The 19917-nt window shown below is 43.1% G+C and overlaps 1 protein-coding gene across 2 annotated transcripts; it reads right to left on the reverse strand.

Moving 5' to 3' along the window:
• Nucleotides 1-244: 244 nt before the first annotated feature.
• LOC122006938 (auxin transporter-like protein 1) lies at nucleotides 245-4110 on the reverse strand. Of its 2 annotated transcripts, XM_042562646.1 has the most exons (8): nucleotides 3587-4110; nucleotides 3222-3468; nucleotides 2939-3124; nucleotides 2634-2746; nucleotides 2355-2538; nucleotides 2174-2271; nucleotides 1224-1689; nucleotides 245-673 (listed from the first exon to the last, which is right to left on the reverse strand). In XM_042562646.1, exons 2-8 carry the CDS (start codon nucleotides 3402-3404, stop codon nucleotides 452-454), a joined length of 1452 nt encoding a protein of 483 aa, XP_042418580.1. In that variant the 5' UTR covers nucleotides 3405-3468; nucleotides 3587-4110; the 3' UTR covers nucleotides 245-451. The 2 variants fall into 2 exon arrangements, with proteins under 2 accessions (XP_042418580.1, XP_042418581.1); XM_042562647.1 differs by lacking the exon at nucleotides 3587-4110 and having other exon boundaries at nucleotides 3222-3571.
• Between the last annotated feature and the right edge of the window lie 15807 nt (nucleotides 4111-19917).

Below are 19917 nucleotides of genomic sequence, written 5' to 3' on the forward strand. Positions count from 1 at the left end.
TGTTTCTTCTGTAATATGCACATTTTAATTTTAGTACAGTACCTTTTATACTCCATAAGTCAATTATTTGTCTTTAATTTTAGGCATAATTATATTGTCGAACCTTTAATTTGCACTATTATATTTCTCAGTATTCTCGTGATCATATGATAGTATATTTGAGGTTGTTCTCACACAAATTGAACATAAGCAAAGACATGGAAAGGGAAGTGGAGATGGCACATTAAGAGTTTATATTTAAAAAACAAATGGAAAAGAAAAAGAAAAAAAATAACACGATGTGAATCATTCAACAAATTAATGTCGGAGGGCACGAGAGGCACCTTAAATTCATTCTTTTTCCTCACAAGTACTACTTTCTATATAGAGAAAAGAAACAAACAACCAAAGGTTAATTTAGTTTGCGGAAGAAAGCAGTACGACTGATATCTTCTTATCCATTTCGCCCGGCTCAGTGGTGTTCCGGTGCAAGGGCTGGCTCAGGGTGGGGCTTGGGGCACTGGTAGCACTTGGCGAAGAGGCCGAATGTATCTATTTGCCGAATAAAGTTAGTCATGCTAGCCCACCCACCAAGCCCAAACCCAACCACGAGCACCCACCCGATGATGAAGGAGTCCACTAGGAACATGGCGGTCCAGCTAGGTAGGAAAAATGGCGGTTTCTCGGCAGCATTCTGAGATGATCACCAAGATAAAGAAGGAAACTGTGATACTCCATAACATGAATTAAGAGACAATGACATGCCAATAAATGCTTTTACAATGCAAGGAGTAACTAATTGAAAATAGCATGCTAATTATTAGGAGATAGGTGATTGTATTTAGTCTTAAAGCATTTGATATCGACAACAGATGAAATGCCGTGGTGAATGGAGAAGAGGCCAAGAAGATTAAAGGGACTTACTGTCCCATTAAATGTTATGTCTGCATCCAAGCAAACCCTGAGGACCGAATGAGTGGGACTAGCTTTCTTGGATAATTCTTCAAGTATCAGTCATTTTGTAAGAAAGTATTAGAGTTTCCATGCCACAAGATATGCAGTTATATATCAGGATCAGAACCAAGTTGACGACAAAGAAATAATTGAATCACAGTCTTATACGCAAAGAAAACTGATTAAAATTAACCAGAAGAAAGCAAACTGGGTTCTCAAAAAGATTGGAGCAAGCAGCTGAAGCATAAATTTGTTGTTGTTGCATTAGAAGAAAGAAATAGAGATGGTACCTGTCGTGAAGACCATGTCCAATAGGTGATGATGTGCGCCAAAGCAGGAATAATGTAGACAGTGAAGCTAACAAGGAGGGCACCGACGGCGGAGTTGATAGGCCCAAAGAAAGGAAAGATGATGGCTAGGAACCAAATCGGCATAACAATTGGGAGGCGTACGATGGCTCGCAGGCACATGCTCTTCGTATCATGCATGCCGATTACCTTTTCCCAAACAAAATAAAGAGGGGTGCAAGCAAACCCAAAGGTAATGAACTGGTGGATGAGCATGAGAATAACTGCAGCATCTCTCCACCTTGACTTGGGCAATAGTGAGAAGGCATTGGAGTGAGACAACAACTCATCGCCAAATGCCCAGTACATGAAAGCCGCCGACGGCAATGTGAGGGTGAAAACATATAGTGTAGCTAGAAGGTAAATGTAATTGAACTTTCGCGGCTTCCACATGGCATGCATGATCTCCCTGAGGACATGTTTTGGTTACGTTACTTTTAAGGATAGCATAAACACATACAATTACCGAAACTATGTATGTATTAAAAAAATGATGGCATGAGATCAAATTCTGAGGTGGTCCTCTGTTTGCTTTCAGTTACATAATTATCATTTTGTCTTTGGTTCTCCTTTGCTTTTGTGGAGCACGATCCGACCAACACGGTACACTTTAGGAAGATAACAAATCCCACCTCATGGCTTCGACTGCCTTCCAAGTGTTGGCTACATCCAACTGTTACTTTCAACTCTTTTAAGCTGCTTGAAACTTGCACTTCACAAGCACCTCTACCACTTTTCGGCGTATATAATATTGGATAAAATTAATGATCACATGCTTCTCAAATCAGCTCCAGAGGTGAGCTTTATGGTTTTGGTTGACATTATACAGATGAAGGTTGGGGAAGAGAGACAGAGACAGAGACAGAGAAAGTGTTTGGGAGCAGAGCACTCACACAGTAACGGCATGACCGCCGAAGGTGTAGAGGATATTGGTCGCGCCAGTGAAGTAGAGAACCGGCTTCTTTGGACCTGAGTGGGTCACGCCTTCCACCTGAGAACGATGGTGGCATCATTCCTTGTCTCTCTCTGCATAATGTTAGCATGGATGAGCGTGGTGGTTGGGGAGGACAGTACCTGCCCGTGGACGGCGGCAGCGATGGTGAGGTACCAGGCGGTGTAAGTGGTCATGCCGAGGCCGAGGAAGGACCAAATCCGGTAGTTGTGGAAGGAGGGGATGAACACAGTCGTGGCGCAGCAGGCCCCAAATATGTAAGTCCATGTCCTCTTGTCGAACTGGTCGTTGATGTAGTAGATGTTGCTGCGTCAAATTAAACAAAAATAAAGGGGAAAAAAATCTCATTCGATCGAGAAAATTACAGTGGAATAACCAAACAGAGGCTAAAAAGGAGAAACCTTGCGCAGGCGATGAGCTGAATGACGGAGCCGAAGAGGAGGAAAGTGCAGTTAAAAGCGAGTCCGGCGGCCTTCCAGTACGGTCCCAGCAGCCCGTCCAACACCTCGAACCACTGCAAAATCGATTTAATGGTTAAGGGAATCAATGGAATGAAATAAAGCGAGAAAAGAAGCAACTTTAGGCAGTTGTGTTATTGGCTAGCTGGGAATCTGGGGAACGATAAGGAGGAATTGTTCTGTTCCGAAAAGGTTGCAAATTGGAAGGGGAGAGTGCAGGGAGAAGATAAGGAAGAAGTGAGGAGGACCTGGATAACGTGGTTGGTGAAGCTGACGTTGTCCTTCTCTTTCCGCGTGCGATACTCGACGTAGAGGACGCTGGTGAGGTAGGCGGTCCAGCTTCCCATGAAGCCGTAGAAGAGCTGCAGGATCACGCCGGAGACCATCCCCAGCTGCGAGAACGAGTAGGGCAGCGTCAACAGCACCTGCGCCACCTGCAGTCAACAACAAAGATGATTTTTTTTTTTTAAATCTATTTGCACTGGAGTCCATGAGCATCTAAAAACAACCAAAAGATCTTTCAAAAGGTACTTGATTGGAAGCACAGCTGAACCAGGCGTCCCAGGAGGAGCCGCCGTGCCAGAGGAGGCTCTTCAAGCTGAATCCGGCAGAGGGCTCGGCGTCACCTTCTTTGGCGCCGCCCGGCTCCTGGTCAAGAATAGTAATGCCATCTGCGGCAATGGCAGCTTCCTCTGCATGCTTCTGCGGCAGCATCCTTTGTAAAGGAGCCCCCAACAAACACCTCGAAATCTCCTTCAAGCGAGCGCCAAAGACGAACCTTTACGCCAAAATTCAACAGACGAGAACATAATTGGGAGAACACATCTGGCTTTGAGGAGTAACATATAATAGAAGAGGAGATAGAGGAGGTGAAGAAGCAAGTGGGATGAGCGTACTCGTATGGTTCTCCTTAAAACACCGCAAAGCGAGGGCCATTTCGCGTGCGTAGCGGCGCGCCGAGCCAGTACACTGCCACTCGACCAACAAAATGACCCAAACAAAAAACCAAGACACAGAAAGTGAAAGAAAAACAACACCTTTACGCCTTCTATTTCTAGCTGTTACGCCACACAAACCGCAGCAAAGAGACGGAAAATGCAGCAATTGGACAACAAACTACATGAAGTTCGTTTCTAAATTCTTCTTCCAGCCAATTCCTAAGAATCAAAACTTTAGCTTGAGGAGCAGATGCTTGATGGCAGCAGTAGCTTTATGTTTATGGTGAGCAGAGCAAGAGGGGGCAGTGCCGCAGTGGGAGTGCCTGGGGCTTCTTAATTCCTGATGATGGAGTTTTCTCAGGTTACAGCCGTCACATCACTCTCTCTTTTCTCACGCTTCCCTCTCCTTGCATTATATTTTATACATTTATTTTCTCAATTTCGCCAGCTTCGGATGGTGAATTATTACCGTGGCCATTTAATTCCTGTCACAGTGGTTTCATTATTAAGTTCAATAGGTGGCGGTGGCGGTGGTGGTGGTGGTGGTGGTGGTGGTGGTGGGAGTGTTACGTTGATTTTTAGCTTTCGGTTGATATTTTTGTGGTGGAATTATTTTGTTGTTGAATTTATTACGTCACATATCCTTGTGACTCTGTTCTTCTGCTGCAAGCGTTTGAGATGGATAGATAGGACTGCGGGCAAGACGGATACCGACGAGGATAAGAGGGTTTAGGGTTAATTTGATGCCGCGCAATTAATAACATCTGCCATCTGCTTACTGCCGCGTAGGTTCTGTTTACATGGGAGAATGGAAAGTAAAATTAAGAAAAAATTTTCACGGTAGAAAAGTTTTCGCCGTTTACTTTATTTTAGGTTATGTTTACTTGGGAGAGTGGAAAACAAAATTAAGGAAAAGTTTCCACGGTGAAAAAGTTTCCGCCGTTTACTTCATTAAAATTTTCCGAAGAAAAAGTAACGCAATCCATCAGCCGATAATTTTGGAGCCAAAATCGATCACCTCAAAATCGGACGGAAAGCAGCGGATGGAAAAAAAATGATGCATGTACCCCTTTTGCATTCACAAAATTACACCATATACAAAAAAAAAATGACACATGTAGCCTTTTTAACTCACAAAATTACACTATATACTAAAAAAATGATGCATGTACCCTTTTTTATTTACAAAATTACATCATAAGTATTCATCTTCCTCTATCAAGGTAAACAAGTGTGCAAAGGAAAAGATTTCTTCACCCTTTCTTTTCTCTTCCTCCAAAGATAACTTTCTATCGTTGATTCCTTTCCTTTCCTCATCCACCCTTTAAAGTAAACATAGCATAAAATTTTCCGAAGGAAAAGTAACACAATCCATCAGCGGATAATTTTAGAGCCAAAATCGATCACCTCAAAATCGGACGGAAAGCAGCGGATGGAAAAAAAAATGACGCATGTACCCCTTATGCATTCACAAAATTACACCATATATAAAAAAAAATGACGCATGTAGCCTTTTTAACTCACAAAATTACACTATGTACTAAAAAAATGATGCATACACCCTTTTTTATTTACAAAATTATATCATAAGTATTCATCTTCCTCTATCAAGGTAAACAAGTGTGCAAAGGAAAAGATTTCTTCACCCTTTCTTTTCTCTTCCTCCAAAGATAACTTTCTATCGTTGATTCCTTTCCTTTCCTCATCCATACTTTAAAGTAAACATAGCATAAGAGAATGCAAAGAGAACCTATGACATCTCCAGAGGTAGGAATTGGCGGCAGAGTTTTTCTATGAACTGCAATTTCACATTGACATCACATTAAAAATAAAAAATCTTACTCTGTATAAAATGTATTTACAGGTAAGTGAAGACTAATTTTTAATAGTTGAACAACTATTAATTTTTAGTTGGCAACGATTTTTTTTATATTTTATTTATTTTATTTTATTTTTCTAAAAAACAAAAACAAAAATAAAAATCATAAAATTACTTTATTTTTTTTAAATAATAATAAATCATTTGTGGAGCTGCTCCTGAAATTTATAAAAATGAGTTCTCTCCCACTCTGGAGTGAGCTCCATTTATTTAACACATCATTATAAAAAAGCTCCTATCTTAGATACTCTAAGAGTCTATCCAATGGTAGGAGTTGTTGCATAAGTTTTTATGATTCCTATAATATGACATCAAAAGTAAAAAAATTTACTCATTTTTCTACTCTAAAAAACCTCCAACCTCCCAACAACTTCTGTATGTGTCTCACTCTTTTTTATAAATTATTCATCAAATATAAAATAAATTATTTTTTTACTATTCACAGCCATAGAGTGCCTAAATATACTCAACCAAATTGATTCAAATAAAATATTCTTGAAATTCTTAGGTGGAGCCCTAAAATATTTATGATGGATGATCTTCTTTATCATCCGACCAATTGACTACTACATTCCCTCATTCTAAATAATCATGTAATGTAAAATAATGCATGAATACATAATGTCATTCAAGTTATCCTTGAACCAAAATCATCACCAACTTTGATTATTGTCCATCGAGATTGGAGCATTCCAAATACTCGCTTGACATCCTTTCTATAACATCTTGTCATTCCTTAAACATCTTTCTCATGGGATCTTGAGAGCACGAAAAACTCTTGACGAAAATAACACATTCTTGATATATGACATTAGTTACATAGTATCCTTTTATATATTATATATTATTAACTTTAAAATTAACCTCTAGTACATTTACTTGTAAGACATTATTGAATAAAAATGATTCATTAAGCATGTTGATATCATTATATGACCCTGCAATCCCAAAAAAAGTGTGTCAGATTCATAAGTCACCAGATGTAACTACTTCAAGTACAATTGTCGGGATATCATGATCCCCCGAAGTAAACTAGCCTTTCCAAGCCACAAGGCAATTTTTCCATTGTCAATGCATACAATCAATACTACCTAACATGTCAAGAAAGTCGTGTCTCTGTTCACACATTTCAAGTAAGTGTTGGATGCCAACAGTAACAGGTCTTCTCAAATATTGGGCTCAAACACTTGAATCACACATTGACATAAGTTGAACAAGCATTCAATAGCAATTGTTTCAACAACTCGTAGGTACTCATCGTAATGGTTGGCAAGGACTTTGTATGTCAAATTGACGGATAGCCGCCGTGTATTTCTAAAGCGATGGCACACCTTTTTTCCCATGGCATCGACTTTCTCTTGAAAATATTTGAATTGATTTTTCAAGGCATCAACTATTTGAATGAATAACCCTCTTTGCATCCAAAACCAACATTCGAACACGTCATCAGAATATACCGACTCATCAAAGAAGAAATCATTGAAAAGATGAGCTTGTCCAGTTTCATGATCCCGATTCAAATACCTCCTCCTCTATATTTTGTTGGAAGAAATCTCTTTGATGTATAATTTGTCATTGCTAATATAACTGGAGAATTATTTGTTTATCTATATCCTCTACATCATCCATTAATTCATTTCCCTAAAATTTACGGATCATAGATTAGTTAGATCGATCCAAATTTTCATACATTTGGAATAAATGAAGATATTTGCATTATTGAGAAGACAATATTTATAGAATAGAGGGTTCTAGTTTTCTTAATGGTTATATATAAGCTAGTTTGTAACAGATAATAACTATTTGGAATAAATAAAATACAGAGAATTTTTTTTAAAAAAAATAAAAAATAGTTATTGAACTAATTTTTAGCCATTGAACAAAGTTCTTTTTCTATTTTGTTGATTGTTTTTTAAAAAAGTAAAAAATTAAAATTATAAAATTACTTTAATTTAAAAAATAATAATAAGAAGCGACTTCCCAAATTTATAAAAAGAAACTCCTTCCCACTGCCGGAGGGAGCTTCTTTTATTTGACACATCGTCACAATGGGAGGTCTCAAATCTCTTGTAATGTATCGTAATTGATATTCAAATTTTAGATTTTGTAGTTATATGTTAACAAATCTAATCATCGTACCATTGTTTCGGGAGCTACAATGAGAGCACTTATCGTGGATGCTCTTGAGGAGAAGAGAGGACGACCATTAACTCTTAGGGGGAAAAAATTAATGGACTAGTAAAAAGGACTTAATATTAAAAAAAAAAATAGAACTCCATTATATTTTTTACTTAAAAATATTTTTATTTTAATATTATTATAAAATATATAGTCATAATTAATATAATACAATAAAATTGTTCTAATTTAATTAAAATTATAATGGATAAATATTATTATGTGAAGATTTTTTTTATCAACTTTATGAAAATTATTCAAACTTCAAAATCATTTGACTGATCGTGATTGCAACAATTTTATCCATAGCAATAGTTGCTATGAGTTGTCCCAACTGTACTTGAGTAAGTTTGAGTAATTTTGATTGAATTGGTAAAAGTATTTTGACATAATCAATTTATCATTTGTAATTTCAACTAAGTTGAAACAATTTTAATATTATCATCATAGTTGCTCCATGTTATAGTAGTTATATCCACTGATCCGGCTGTGTCAAAGTTAGCTTTTAAGGTCGTCGAGCTCCGACGTTAAATATCGAGAGACGAGCCGGCGTCTATAAACCCGCCGAGCGGAAGACCGTCGAGCTCCGACGTTAAATATCGAGAGACGAGCCGGCGTCTATAAATCCGCTGAGCGGAAGACCGTCGAGCTCCGACGTTAAATATCGAGAGACGAGTCAGCGTCTATAAACCCGCTGAGCGGAAGACCGTCGAGCTCCGACGTTAAATATCGAGAGACGAGCCGGCGTCTATAAACCCGCCGAGCGGAGGACTGTCGAGCTCCGACGTTAAAAATCGAGAGACGCGTCGGCGTCTATAAATCTGCCGATCGACAGATCATCTAGCTTAGATGGTAAAGATTTACGTTAAAAGGCGAGCAACCGGAGGCTATAAATCCTCCAGATGGATATCTTTCTGCAAGGTCCTGCTTGGTTGTAAAGACCGACCTCTGATCGGGCCTGCCGATGAGGCAAGAATAAGGAAAACGTGGGGCCGAGCGGCTCCTTTATAAAATGTACTTGGGACGCGAGGAAAATGCGACCGAGACGAAAGTAAGGATGGGACGTTAGTAAAACGAACCGAGCGACGGACAGACAAAATTTATAATATTCGCCCCGAACGGCAGGCATACAAAAGATTGCACACTTAGAGAAATTACATAAACCCCTCATTCACTATCATCAAAGTTAAAGAGAGAGTCGGGGATGAAGTCCATCATGGCCGCCAAATCTTCGGGGGGGACGGACAGCTCGGCAGGTATGTGGCCTTTGGTCTTCAGATATTCCACTGCCACTTTGATCGCCTCTTCAAAAGTTAAGGATAGCTTGCCGCTAAACCTTTCGCCAAATTCATCCGAGCGGACGAATGCTTTACGCACCTCCGCTGACCGACCAGGCTCCCCGTCCTGATATTCTTTAAAAGTAGCTTTAGAAGCGTCGAGGGCAGCTTGAAGATCTTTCCGAGCCCCTTCCGCTTTAGCTTGATCGGCCGAACGGCCCTCCCGTTCAGTCTGGAGCAAGGCGTCTAATTCCTTGACTCTCTGCTCTAGCCCCCAGTTCTCTACTTTCATCATATCCATGTCATCGATGACTTTAAGCTTCCGGGTGGTCGCGGTTTTTATTTCCTTGTCCCGCTGCTTGACCAAAGCTTCGAGGCGAGCCACCTCACTCGACAAATCGGAGGACTTACCCCGCTCGGCCTCCAGCAATTTTTTGGCCTTCTCCAGAGCGGTCGTTGACTGTCTGCTTTCTCCCGCGGCTTTGAGCTTTTTCAGCTCGTCCTCCAGTTCGGGTAGGCGGTTGCTGATAGCAATTTGCTCCACCCAGTTCTGCAAACAGACAGGAGCAAATTAGAAACTAAATCCAAATAACTAACAAGGCAAAGAACATACCCCGGTCGCCTATTGTAGATTGCTGTCGCCTTGCTGACCGGGAGTCATCATTGCAATTCGGAGCCGAGCATCCTCCCAGGCTTTAGCAAGAGGACCCGTGAGGGTGATCTGCTGCTCGGGGATCACTGGCCGATCAGCAACCGCCATATATTCCTCCGACGGAAGGCGCAGGACAGTTTTTATCAATTTTGGGCCGCTCGGATCACCCCGGGGCGCAGCTACTTTACCGGACGACTCGCCACTGGAAGAAGGAAGGTCGCCCAATCGTCTAAGGTGACGCATGGTTCGCAGAGGACTGGCGGGCGGCACTTCAGAGGTAGCCCTGGGAGAGCCGCGCGGCATGGGGATGCTCTCTATAGAGACCGTCCCGGACAACACTGGAGCTTCATCGCCCCGCTCGGAAGGCGGTTCATCAGATGGAGTTGGTTGAGAGGCTGATTCCGGCCGTCTGCGCTTCCGAGTCGCCAGCGGGGCTTCGTCAGCCGAACGACCCTTCGCCCCGTCTTGAGTAGAAGGCTCTATATCGCCCGCAGCCTCGTCGATAGAGGCAGAAGCGTCTAAGGCTTCAGGGACACTCTGAGTTCCCTCGTCCTCTCCGCTGGCTGGACCAGCTAAGTCCAAGCTCCGCTCGGCGACCTCTTTATTCTTGGCCGCCTCGATCTCAGCGGCTCGCAGTTTCAGCCGCTCGGTAGCCTTGGCGCGCCACATAACTTCGGCTGCGGAAGCAAAGAACAAATCAGTTAGAACAAAAGAAAAGGGACGATTAGAGAACTTACTCATGCTGCAAGGTAGGTCGGCTGGAATGGGGGACAAGCCAAATATATACATCACTCCCGGGAGGAGCAGCTTGTCGATATGATAGCGCTGGCCGACCAGCCGGTCGGCTACATGAAGGTAGGCTGGATCACCCCTAAACTTGTCGAGCTCCGGTTGCACTGGCATCGCCGTCTGCCACTTGATTCGGAAGACCGGTGGCTCAGGAAAGCGCATATAGAAAAAATACTCCTTCCAGTGTTTGTTGGAGCTCGGCATATTATCAAAAAGGACGAAACCTATCCTAGATTGGAAAACAAAAGTACCCCACTCGGTTTGCTTAGGGTAGTAGAAGTAGTGGAACACTTTGGGGTCCAACGGGATGTTGTTCAGCTTAAACAGAACTACCACCCCGCTCAGCAGCTTGATTGAGTTCGGAACTAGCTGGCCGAGCGGGATGCGAAAGTAATTGTAAACTTGCAAGAAAAACTTATGGGGTGGAAAGCGTAGCCCGGCCAAAAATTGGTCTCGGAAGAAAAGAACGGTGCCGGGTGGCGGTTCATGAGGCCGGTCGGCGGGAGTGGCTAATACTATGTGGTGGTCGGCAGGGATTTCATAGGTCCGAGCGAGGCGCAGTGCATCCTCCTCGTCAAACCGACTCTCCATGGTCATGTACCAGAGACCAGGAGCGACGGCGGTCGATTGGGAAGTACTAGTCATGGTCGAAAGTAAAAAAGAAATGTGGGACGAAAAAGAAAGGGAAATAAAACAAGGAATGAAGGTGGCAGAATGAAAGAGGCAACCGACAGAAAGAAAAGGGAGGAGAAAGCGAGGAGAAGAAAGACTTACGAGCAAAAGGATGGTTGCAAGGGGCCTCGGGGCCGTCGGAGAGTTGAGAAGCAAGGCCGCCGGAGAAGAAAGAGCAGTGGGGCGTCGGGGATCGATAAAGCAGAAATGCGGCGGAGAAGGGAGGTCCCGAGCTTTATAATGTCGACTTAGAGCAGCCTCCATCGTCCGATTCAGGTCGTAAAGAACGAGGCCATCATCCAGCCGTTCATTTCAAACGGCGGCTGTCCCATCGGACGTAACGACACCACCATACGCTGACAGAAGCGAGGTCGCCACATGTCAGCAGGGCACGGGTCGCATTTAATGAGCGCCCCTTACCGCGCGCAGTGCACGTGATTGGCAGTAGGGGAGAGGATTCGGCATGGATTCCAAGGGAATACATGGCACGGGCAAGACACCGCCGAACGGATGAGCATCCCTAAGCCTGGCCGAGCGGACTAATGCAGCGGCCGTTACTCAGTCAGATCGGCAGTCCAGTCAGTCGGACCTCGCCTCCTTCGACTAGACTTGAGGGGAAGGCAAGTGATCCGGCGGTTAGAACAGGGGACCCCCATTTTGAGGGGTCAACGCCACGAAAAGTCAAAGGGCCAGGTAGCCGACCGGATAAGGGAGGACTGGTCGGCCGACCGGAGAAGGATGGGCCGACCTCCCGGCCGGTCGACCGGTGAATAACCGATGGCAAAAGGCGCCCCGGCAGGGGTCGGGGTTCCGGCGCTCGATGGAACAGTAACGAAGGGCCGAGCGGAAGTCATGCTCGGCCGAAGACATAAGGTAACATATTGCTAGCAGTCCCCACATAACACCTTACCGAGGATCTCCCCAGCATACCGACGCATACGGAGGGCCGGACGTGAGGGGAATGCCGGCCAGCCCGGCCGGCTGGACGTGAGATGAGTGCCGACCGGCCGGACGGGAGATGAGTGCCGGCCGGCCGGACGTCCCGGCATGGAGTAAGGAGAGAAGGACAAGGAACGTCTTATGATAGCCGTCAAGTCCTATGACTAGGCCATACTCCAAATCTGGCAACAAGGTGTTCTGCTGTCCCATCGAAGACGTGTCTGGACTGTAGCAGTATGGTGTCAGGTAAGCTTTCTGACAAACACATACCGAGGTATGGGCTAATGACACGTATTTGCCTCGGTAGGTGTGCGTGAGCTCTTTCACCGCTCTATATAAAGAGCCTTATACTTCGCCGGAGGTACGCAGTCTACACTTTTCAGAGCCACTTCTTCACTGTTAGCTTGCCTGACTTGAACGTCGGAGGGTCACCGCCGGGAACCCCTTCCCGGCCCGACTTCTTTGCAGGATCGTCGGAAGCTCGCACCAGCAATCGAAGACCCACGTCAGCAACCGGGAAGCGCCACGTGCCCAGCGTCCGTTGATTCAGCTTTCGGACATGATCAATTAATCTCGCCTTTTTTGCTATTATCATCTAGCGGCCTTGTTCAGACACCTTTTCGCAGGATCCTTATAAATATTTTATAAAAAAATCCTAAGACTTTCTTTTAATCTTCGTTTTCATTGTTTCTTCTCTGACTCTCTACTCTCCTCCTTCTTTGGCTCCTGTAGTATTTTCTTTTCAAAAATGAGTGAGGGTAATGAATGATATATGTAATGTTCTTCTGCTTCACCCTCGATGATGCCTATGACCTTAATATTAACTATGACATTCCTACTCACATAGTCCTTCCCACCCCGAAAGACTGTCCTCATCGTCCCCCACCAGAGAGCATTGCCTTCTTTAAGGAGCAAGTTGTATTAGGATTCTGTTTTCCCTTACATCCTTTGTTTGTTGATGTCAGCCGATATTTCAACATTCCGCTATACCAACTTATCCCCCAATCCTTTAACATCTTAAGTGGTGCCGTTATTGCTTTTCGCTTACTTAATGTTCCCTTATCTCCTCGTCTATTATACTATTATTTCTGCCCTCGCCATATAGCGAATGGTTTATTCAAGTTTCAAGCTCGCCCTAAGATAATCTTATTTAACAGAGTTCCAGTCTAGGAGGATTGGAGAAATAAATATATCTTCATAAGTCTTCCCCCTTCTCCACCTTACCCTGTGACCTGGCAACATGATCTTCCCCCTCTCCCTAATTTAGGTAACATCTCTGTAGATCCAACTCTTCGTGAAGCTCTAGAAAAATTAAAGGGTGAAAAGTTTAACCTACCCGCATTGACCATAGAAGGCCTATTATTTATTTTTGGGCTCACTCAAGTCAATTTAGAGTTGAGTGGCCCTTTTGGTGAGTAAAAATCCCTATCTTCCTTGTAATTAACTAGTTGTAATTCCCTGACCATTTGTTATATAAGCTTCTAACATTCACTTATCTTTGTAGTGGAGGTCATTCTCCTAGCTTTTTGTATAAAAACACTCGGCTAATAATCACGGTCCTCAACAACCTAAGGGAAGCTTTACTGAAAGAGCGTTAATTTGAACAAACCTTTGTGTTTGTTGGCCCACTTCCTCTGGTTGAACCCTCCCGAGAGCCGTCTTCCAGTTCCTTGGAATATGATACACTCTTGGTCATTCAGCGCAAAAGGCCCTGAACAAAGGCTTCGGGTCCGAATTTACCTGAGCTACCCATCACCGAGCAACCTCCTCTTGCTCTGGCTGATATCTCTTTTGATTAAGGTAAAGAGCCTGGGTCTCAAAATCATAGTCGTTTTGATTTTGCAATTGCTATGATGAGGTCAAGCCTTCTTATACCTATGTCTCATGTGATCCCTCCAGTTATCCGACCAATCGAGACAATGTCAACTTCTACACCCACTCAGCCAATTTCATCACAAGCTTTAATCATTCCTTCGACTACTCCCCACTCGAGGCGAACCCCTTGTAGGAGATTGACCGATCAGGTGTCTAAAAGATCAATACCTGAGCAAAGTCTCGAGTCAGCTGGACAAATATTAGCATCTTTACTCATTCAACCAGCTCTTGTTCATTCACAATCACCTGAGTTCCCTCTTGCTCTTCCTTCAGGGCTTACACCTACAACTAGCTCTTCATGTCTTTTCAAGCAATCCCTCAAGTTACCATCCCAGCAGGGAGTGGACACTACTTCACCCTTACCTTATGAGATACTTAAGTTGAAGGGTTCATTAGCGGAGTCTTGGGTACAAGCACACAAACAAGCACAAGGGACTACAATTTCAAAGTGTGCTGAAGAACACAACTAAAACACTATTGCAGTAAGTTTATGGCTAAGTTTTCTTAAATTACTTCCATAACTCGATAGTTATTCTATCCAGTTCTATGCTTCCGGATTACACTTGGGTCAATTAGTTGTGGATTTGGAAAGAGCCAACAAAATTTTGAAGGATCATGTGGAAGAACTACAGGCTACATCCATTGTTCCCGGTAACGAGATGACCCACTTGCAAGGAAAAATAGAGGAACAAGTTGAGCTCATTTTTGGTATGGAAAATTTTTTACAAGATTGTCAATGGTTATTGAAGTCTCAAGAGAGGGCTAAGCAGAATTTAGAGCTCAAGTTGCAAGGCAATGAGTCCAAGCTCTAGGTGAAGAGAGCACTGAAAGATACAACCCTTTCAAACCCAACTCACAAGACTACTTTACTAGAAGAGCTAAGGCTTGCACATGCATCCAGATCTTCTAAACGAACTCAAGAACTATCTACTAAGAATTTCTTTCTACTAAAGCAGCAAATGGAATTGAATGTATGAGAAGTCCAGATAGAATCCCTATAGGCTCAGTTGGACGCTACAAAAGCTAAAACAGATGCTGTTCAAGCCGAGTTATCAGCTTATCAGGCTAGGGAGAATGAACACCTTAAGGCCGGGAGGGGAAACTGTTTAAATTCTATTGAGTTTAAATAAAACTTGGCCAAGAGGTTTTCAGGAATGCTCAATCATGAGGTCGGGGGAGTAATTCAGCAGTTACGAAAGGGATGATATCTACCAACGGAACCTCCTCTATATTTTATAGATCAACAACAATTTCTCAATGAGCTCTCAAAAAATCTTCTAAACAATTTTGAATGATATATTTGTATTTCCTAGTATGTAACTATATGTATTTATGAAAGGAAAATCATAATTAAATACTGAACTATGTATTAAGTAGTATTAGGTAGCACCTGTTCTCCTTGTGTATCTTCAGAACCACCAATATTACTTATAAGATTAGACCTCATATGTGTTTCTTATGAAATATACATTAGTTTGCATAAAATACCAGGCAAGGCAATAGCACCGAGTAGAACAACCCAGCTAAGTAGATAAATGGTATTATAAGGGATTCTTGGATTGAATACATTGCTGAGAGAATTATTTATATCAAGCTAAATAGTCGAGCCGAACAATAGTATTTTCCATATATTGCCAAGTAGTTTTCATAATGAATTCTAGAACTGCATAATGAGTCGGTCGAGCACCTAATGTTGAGCAAAATAAATAGACCGGGCCTTTATAAGAAATTTTCATAATAAATTCCTGGACGAAATAATGGGCTAGATGAGCACAAAATGCCAACAAAATAAATAGGCTGAATATTCATAAACAACTTTCATAAATAATTCACGGACTGAATAAGGAGACAAGCCAGCACATAATGCCAAACGAAATAAAAAGGTTGGATATTCATAACCAACTTTCATAAATAATTCCTGGATTGAATAATGTGTTGGACGAGCACCAAATGCTGAGCAAAATAAACATACCGGATATTCATAAACAACTTTCATTCCGGACTGAATAATGAGCTGGACGAGCACCAAATGTTGAGCGAAATAAACAGGTCGGGTATTCATAAATAACTTTCATAAAGTATTCCCGGACTGAATAATGAGTCGGACGAGCACATGATGTCGAACGAAATAAATAGGCCGGATATTCATAAACAACTTTCATAAAGAATTCCTGGACCGAATAATGAGCTGGATGAGACCAAATGTCGACTGTATAGAGTTTAAGTCGTAGTGCTACTGTATATGGTTTAAAGTCACAGCTCGACTGTATATGGTTTAAAGTCGTCGTTCAACTGTGGAGAGTTTAAAGTCACAGTTCAACTGGATAAGGTTTAAAGTTGCAGTTCAACTGAATATGATTATAGTCATAGTTTGATTGTATAGAGTTTAAAGTTTAGTAGGATTGAATATGATTTAAAGTCACAGTTCGACTATATAGAGTTTAAAGTCGCAATTCGATTGTATAGAATTTAAAGTCGTAGTTTGACTGAATATGATTTAAAGTCCTAGTTCGACTGTCTAGAGTTTAAAGTCACAGTTCGACTGAAAATGGTTTAAAGTCGCAGTTCGACTGAATATAGTCTAAAGTCACAGTTTAACTGTATAGAGTTTAAAGTCGCAGTTCAACTGAATATGGTTTAAAATTGTAGTTCGACTGTATAGAGTCTAAAGTTGTAGTTTGACTAAATATAGTTTAAAGTTGCAGTTTAACTGAATATGGTTTAAAGTCACAATTTGACTGAATATGATTTAAAGTCGTAGATTGACTGCATATGGTTTAAAGTCGCAGCTCGACCGGGGCTGAAGTACACCCTGTTGCTGCTCGGCCGCTTGGTTCTCAATCCTGAGCAGGATGTTTGGCCATCGATACGGTTGGCGGTTTAGGGATGGAGAACGTTGGCAATATATGGGGTTATTATTTCGTTGATTCAGAAGAGTGTAGCAGTCCTCAGTGTTATGAGTGGGCATTCGATGGTATGTGCACCTCTGTCATGGAGCTTCTCGAGGAGCTTTTACATGCTGCATGGCCTGAGACCATGGTTCTTGATGGTGAATTTTAGGACCCGCCCAAGGTCCTCTTGGTGGGGGATCAGGTTGCGTTGGACGATCAACTACTGGGATAGGAGTAGGTGTAATGACTTCCTTCCTCCGGGCCGCTTGCTCTTCTTCGACGTTGATGAATTTAGTTGCCTGGTTGATCAGTTGGTCAAAGTTCGGTGGAGATCTACTGGTCAGATCACGAAAAAAATCATTATCAGTGAGTCCCTAAGAAAAGATACTCACTAAAATCTCCATGGTGGCGGTGGAGATATTGATAGCCACCTGATTAAATCTCTTGATGTATGCCCGGAGTGTCTCTTTAGGCTCTTGTTTGAGCGAAAAGAGGCTCCAAGGGGTTTTGTGGTAGCATCGGTTACTAGAGAAGTGGTTGATAAATACTTTACGGGAATCCTTGAAGCGGCGAATGGAGTTGTCTAGCAGCCGTTTAAACCATCGTTAAGCTACCCCGTTTAAACCATCGCTAGGGCGATGTTCTCAAATTTGAGAAGATGATCCTCCGGGTCAGTTGTCCCCAAAAACTCTTCTATGTTTAGACTTTGATAGTGCTTTGGCAATGGCTCCTCCAGCACCCATTGAGAGAACGGGGTGATGATTCCCTCAAGAGAACTATCCCTGGCTACGACTTTTCCTTTGCGCCTGTCCCTGACAGGTGCCTCTCCAGAAGATTCTTGGAGTACTCTTCCTTGGCCCAACTACTCAAGTGGTATGTGGAAGAGTGCTTGGGGGCGTTGAATTGGTGCAAGAGGCGCAGCAGGCAAACGAGTAAGGCCTTCCTCTTGAACTCCTCTTTCCCTCTGATGTGTTGTCGTCGATGCTGCGAGATTTAGTGGTGGTAGTGTGCCACCAGTGTTTGCTTGATGTTGTTGCTATAGTAATTTTTGTGCTCTGGCATTGATGAGCAACTCCATATCTTCTTGTGTTATGTTAAAGTGACGGTAGTGAGTTTTCCAGCTTTTTCCCTGTTGAAACTTCAGATTCAGGCGAATATTCCCACAAACGGCGACAAATTTAATCCTGTCTGAAGGATAGGGAGATGACGCGCTGATTCTGGTGGATGATTTGTTGACCGACAGAAGACTTCTTAGCTTAGAATGGAACCTTCCTCCAATCCGGCATACAGTCAGACGATCTGATAAAGCATAGTGATCAAAGACTAGGGAAGGGGTCCCTTAGGCCTTTGATAAGGTTGTTGAGATATACTGTTGTAACAGATCAATTAGTGAGGAAATCCCCAAGGAATATTCCCCGACAACTTTGACAATCTGTCATAATATTGTCTACTGCTTGTCTACTAAATATATCTTGGCCGGTCCTTAAGCCGGCCGCTAAACTAGAATGTCTTTCATTGAATCTATTTCAGACTGATCTTTCATTTGGCTGAGCATTTGTAGTAAACCCTATGAAATGAAGCACCTTTAACCTGTATTAGTATCAATCTACTTTGTCGTGTGCTAAATACTGTAAAGATCTGTTCAGAGACTAGTATGATGTCCAGAGCATGCTAAATATCTATTCAAGGAACCATATGATAAATTATGTATGTTAGAGTCTTTATTAATTTTAGGAACAATATAACCTCATGTAACTTAAACCCGATCGACCTTTGCCCAGTCGACCATATTGTTAGGACCAAAAGTAGCTAGGGGGGGGGGGGGGGTGAATAGCTCGTCGCGTGCTCGTCGCTCGGCGTTGCTTGTTTCTTCAAGGATATGCAGCGGAAAATAACAGAAACAATCACACAACGCTAACACGGTTGGTTTACTTGGTATCCACCTCACAAAAGGTGACTAATCCAAGGATCCACACCAACGCACACACCCTCCACTAGTAAAAACTCTCCTTTATGGTAACTACCAAGGGCGGAGAAGCCCTACAAGACTCAATACAAGAAGAGAGGGAAAGGATACAAGAAATACAAGCTTACAAACTTACATTGAGTGCACAAACCCTAACCCTAGTTTCTCCTTCTTGCTTTGATCCGCCTCTTGACTTGGAAGAACCTCCAAGAACCTTCAAGAACTGGCGATCTCGAGCTTGAGAAGAGCTATGGAGGAGCTGGCGATGATCTGAGATGAATCTGAGAAGAGATACCGAAGGAATCGTGCGCCTGCGGCCTTTATCGACGCCAACGGTCGGATCCCGATTGATTCGATTATTCCCAATCGATCGGGGAGGCTTTGGATCGATCCACGGATCGATCCAGAGTGCCTCTGTGCTATGGAAAAACGCCTGGATCGATCCACGGATCGATCCGGTGATCGCCGCAGCAGCGTCCCAATCGATCCGATCGATTGGGACCTCTGGATCTATCGCAGGATGGGAGTTTCACAGGAAAAGCTTGGATCGATCCACCGATCGATCGGAGACTTCGTCGTTCTGTTCCCAAAGCACAGATCACTCTGAATCGATCAGCGATCGATTCGATCACAGGATCGATCCACTGATCGATCCAGCACTTGGTTTTTGCCCAAACCAAGTCCCAAACCTCCCAAACCAACATCCGGTCAACCTTAACCTGTTGGTATATCATGCCTAGCATCTAGTCACTCTCTTGACCTGTTAGGACTCCCCACCAAGTGTCCGGTCAATCCCTTTGACCCACTTGGACTTTTATCTTCGTGCCAAGTATCCAGTCACTCCCTTGACCTACTTGGACTTCCACCAGATGTCTGGTCAATCCTTGATCCATCTGGATTTTTCCTTGCCTGGCTTCACTCACCAGGACTTTCATCTGCCTAGCTTCACTCACTAGGACTTTCACCTGGCTTCACTCACCAGGGTTTTCTTCCTGCCTGGCTTCACTCACCAGGACTTTCATCCTACCTGGCTTCACTCACCAGGACTTTCACCTAGCTTCACTCACTAGGATTTTCATCCTGCCTGGCTTCACTCACCAGGACTTTCACCTGGCTTCACTCACCAGGGTTTTCTTCCTGCCTGGCTTCACTCACCAGGACTTTCATCCTG

This window comes from Zingiber officinale, chromosome 7B (genome assembly GCF_018446385.1).
Source record: "Zingiber officinale cultivar Zhangliang chromosome 7B, Zo_v1.1, whole genome shotgun sequence".
In the NCBI taxonomy this organism is placed as follows: domain Eukaryota; kingdom Viridiplantae; phylum Streptophyta; class Magnoliopsida; order Zingiberales; family Zingiberaceae; genus Zingiber; species Zingiber officinale.

Excerpts from the sequence above, each read along its gene's own strand:
- LOC122006938 (XM_042562646.1), bottom strand. The coding sequence starts at position 3,404 with ATGCTGCCGCAGAAGCATGCAGAGGAAGCTGCCATTGCCGCAGATGGC. Across the intron at positions 3,125-3,221 it reads TCAGCTGTGCTTCCAATCAA|GTGGCGCAGGTGCTGTTGAC; the intron begins GTACCTTTTGAA and ends TGTTGACTGCAG. Across the intron at positions 2,539-2,633 it reads CAGCTCATCGCCTGCGCAAG|CAACATCTACTACATCAACG; the intron begins GTTTCTCCTTTT and ends AATTTGACGCAG.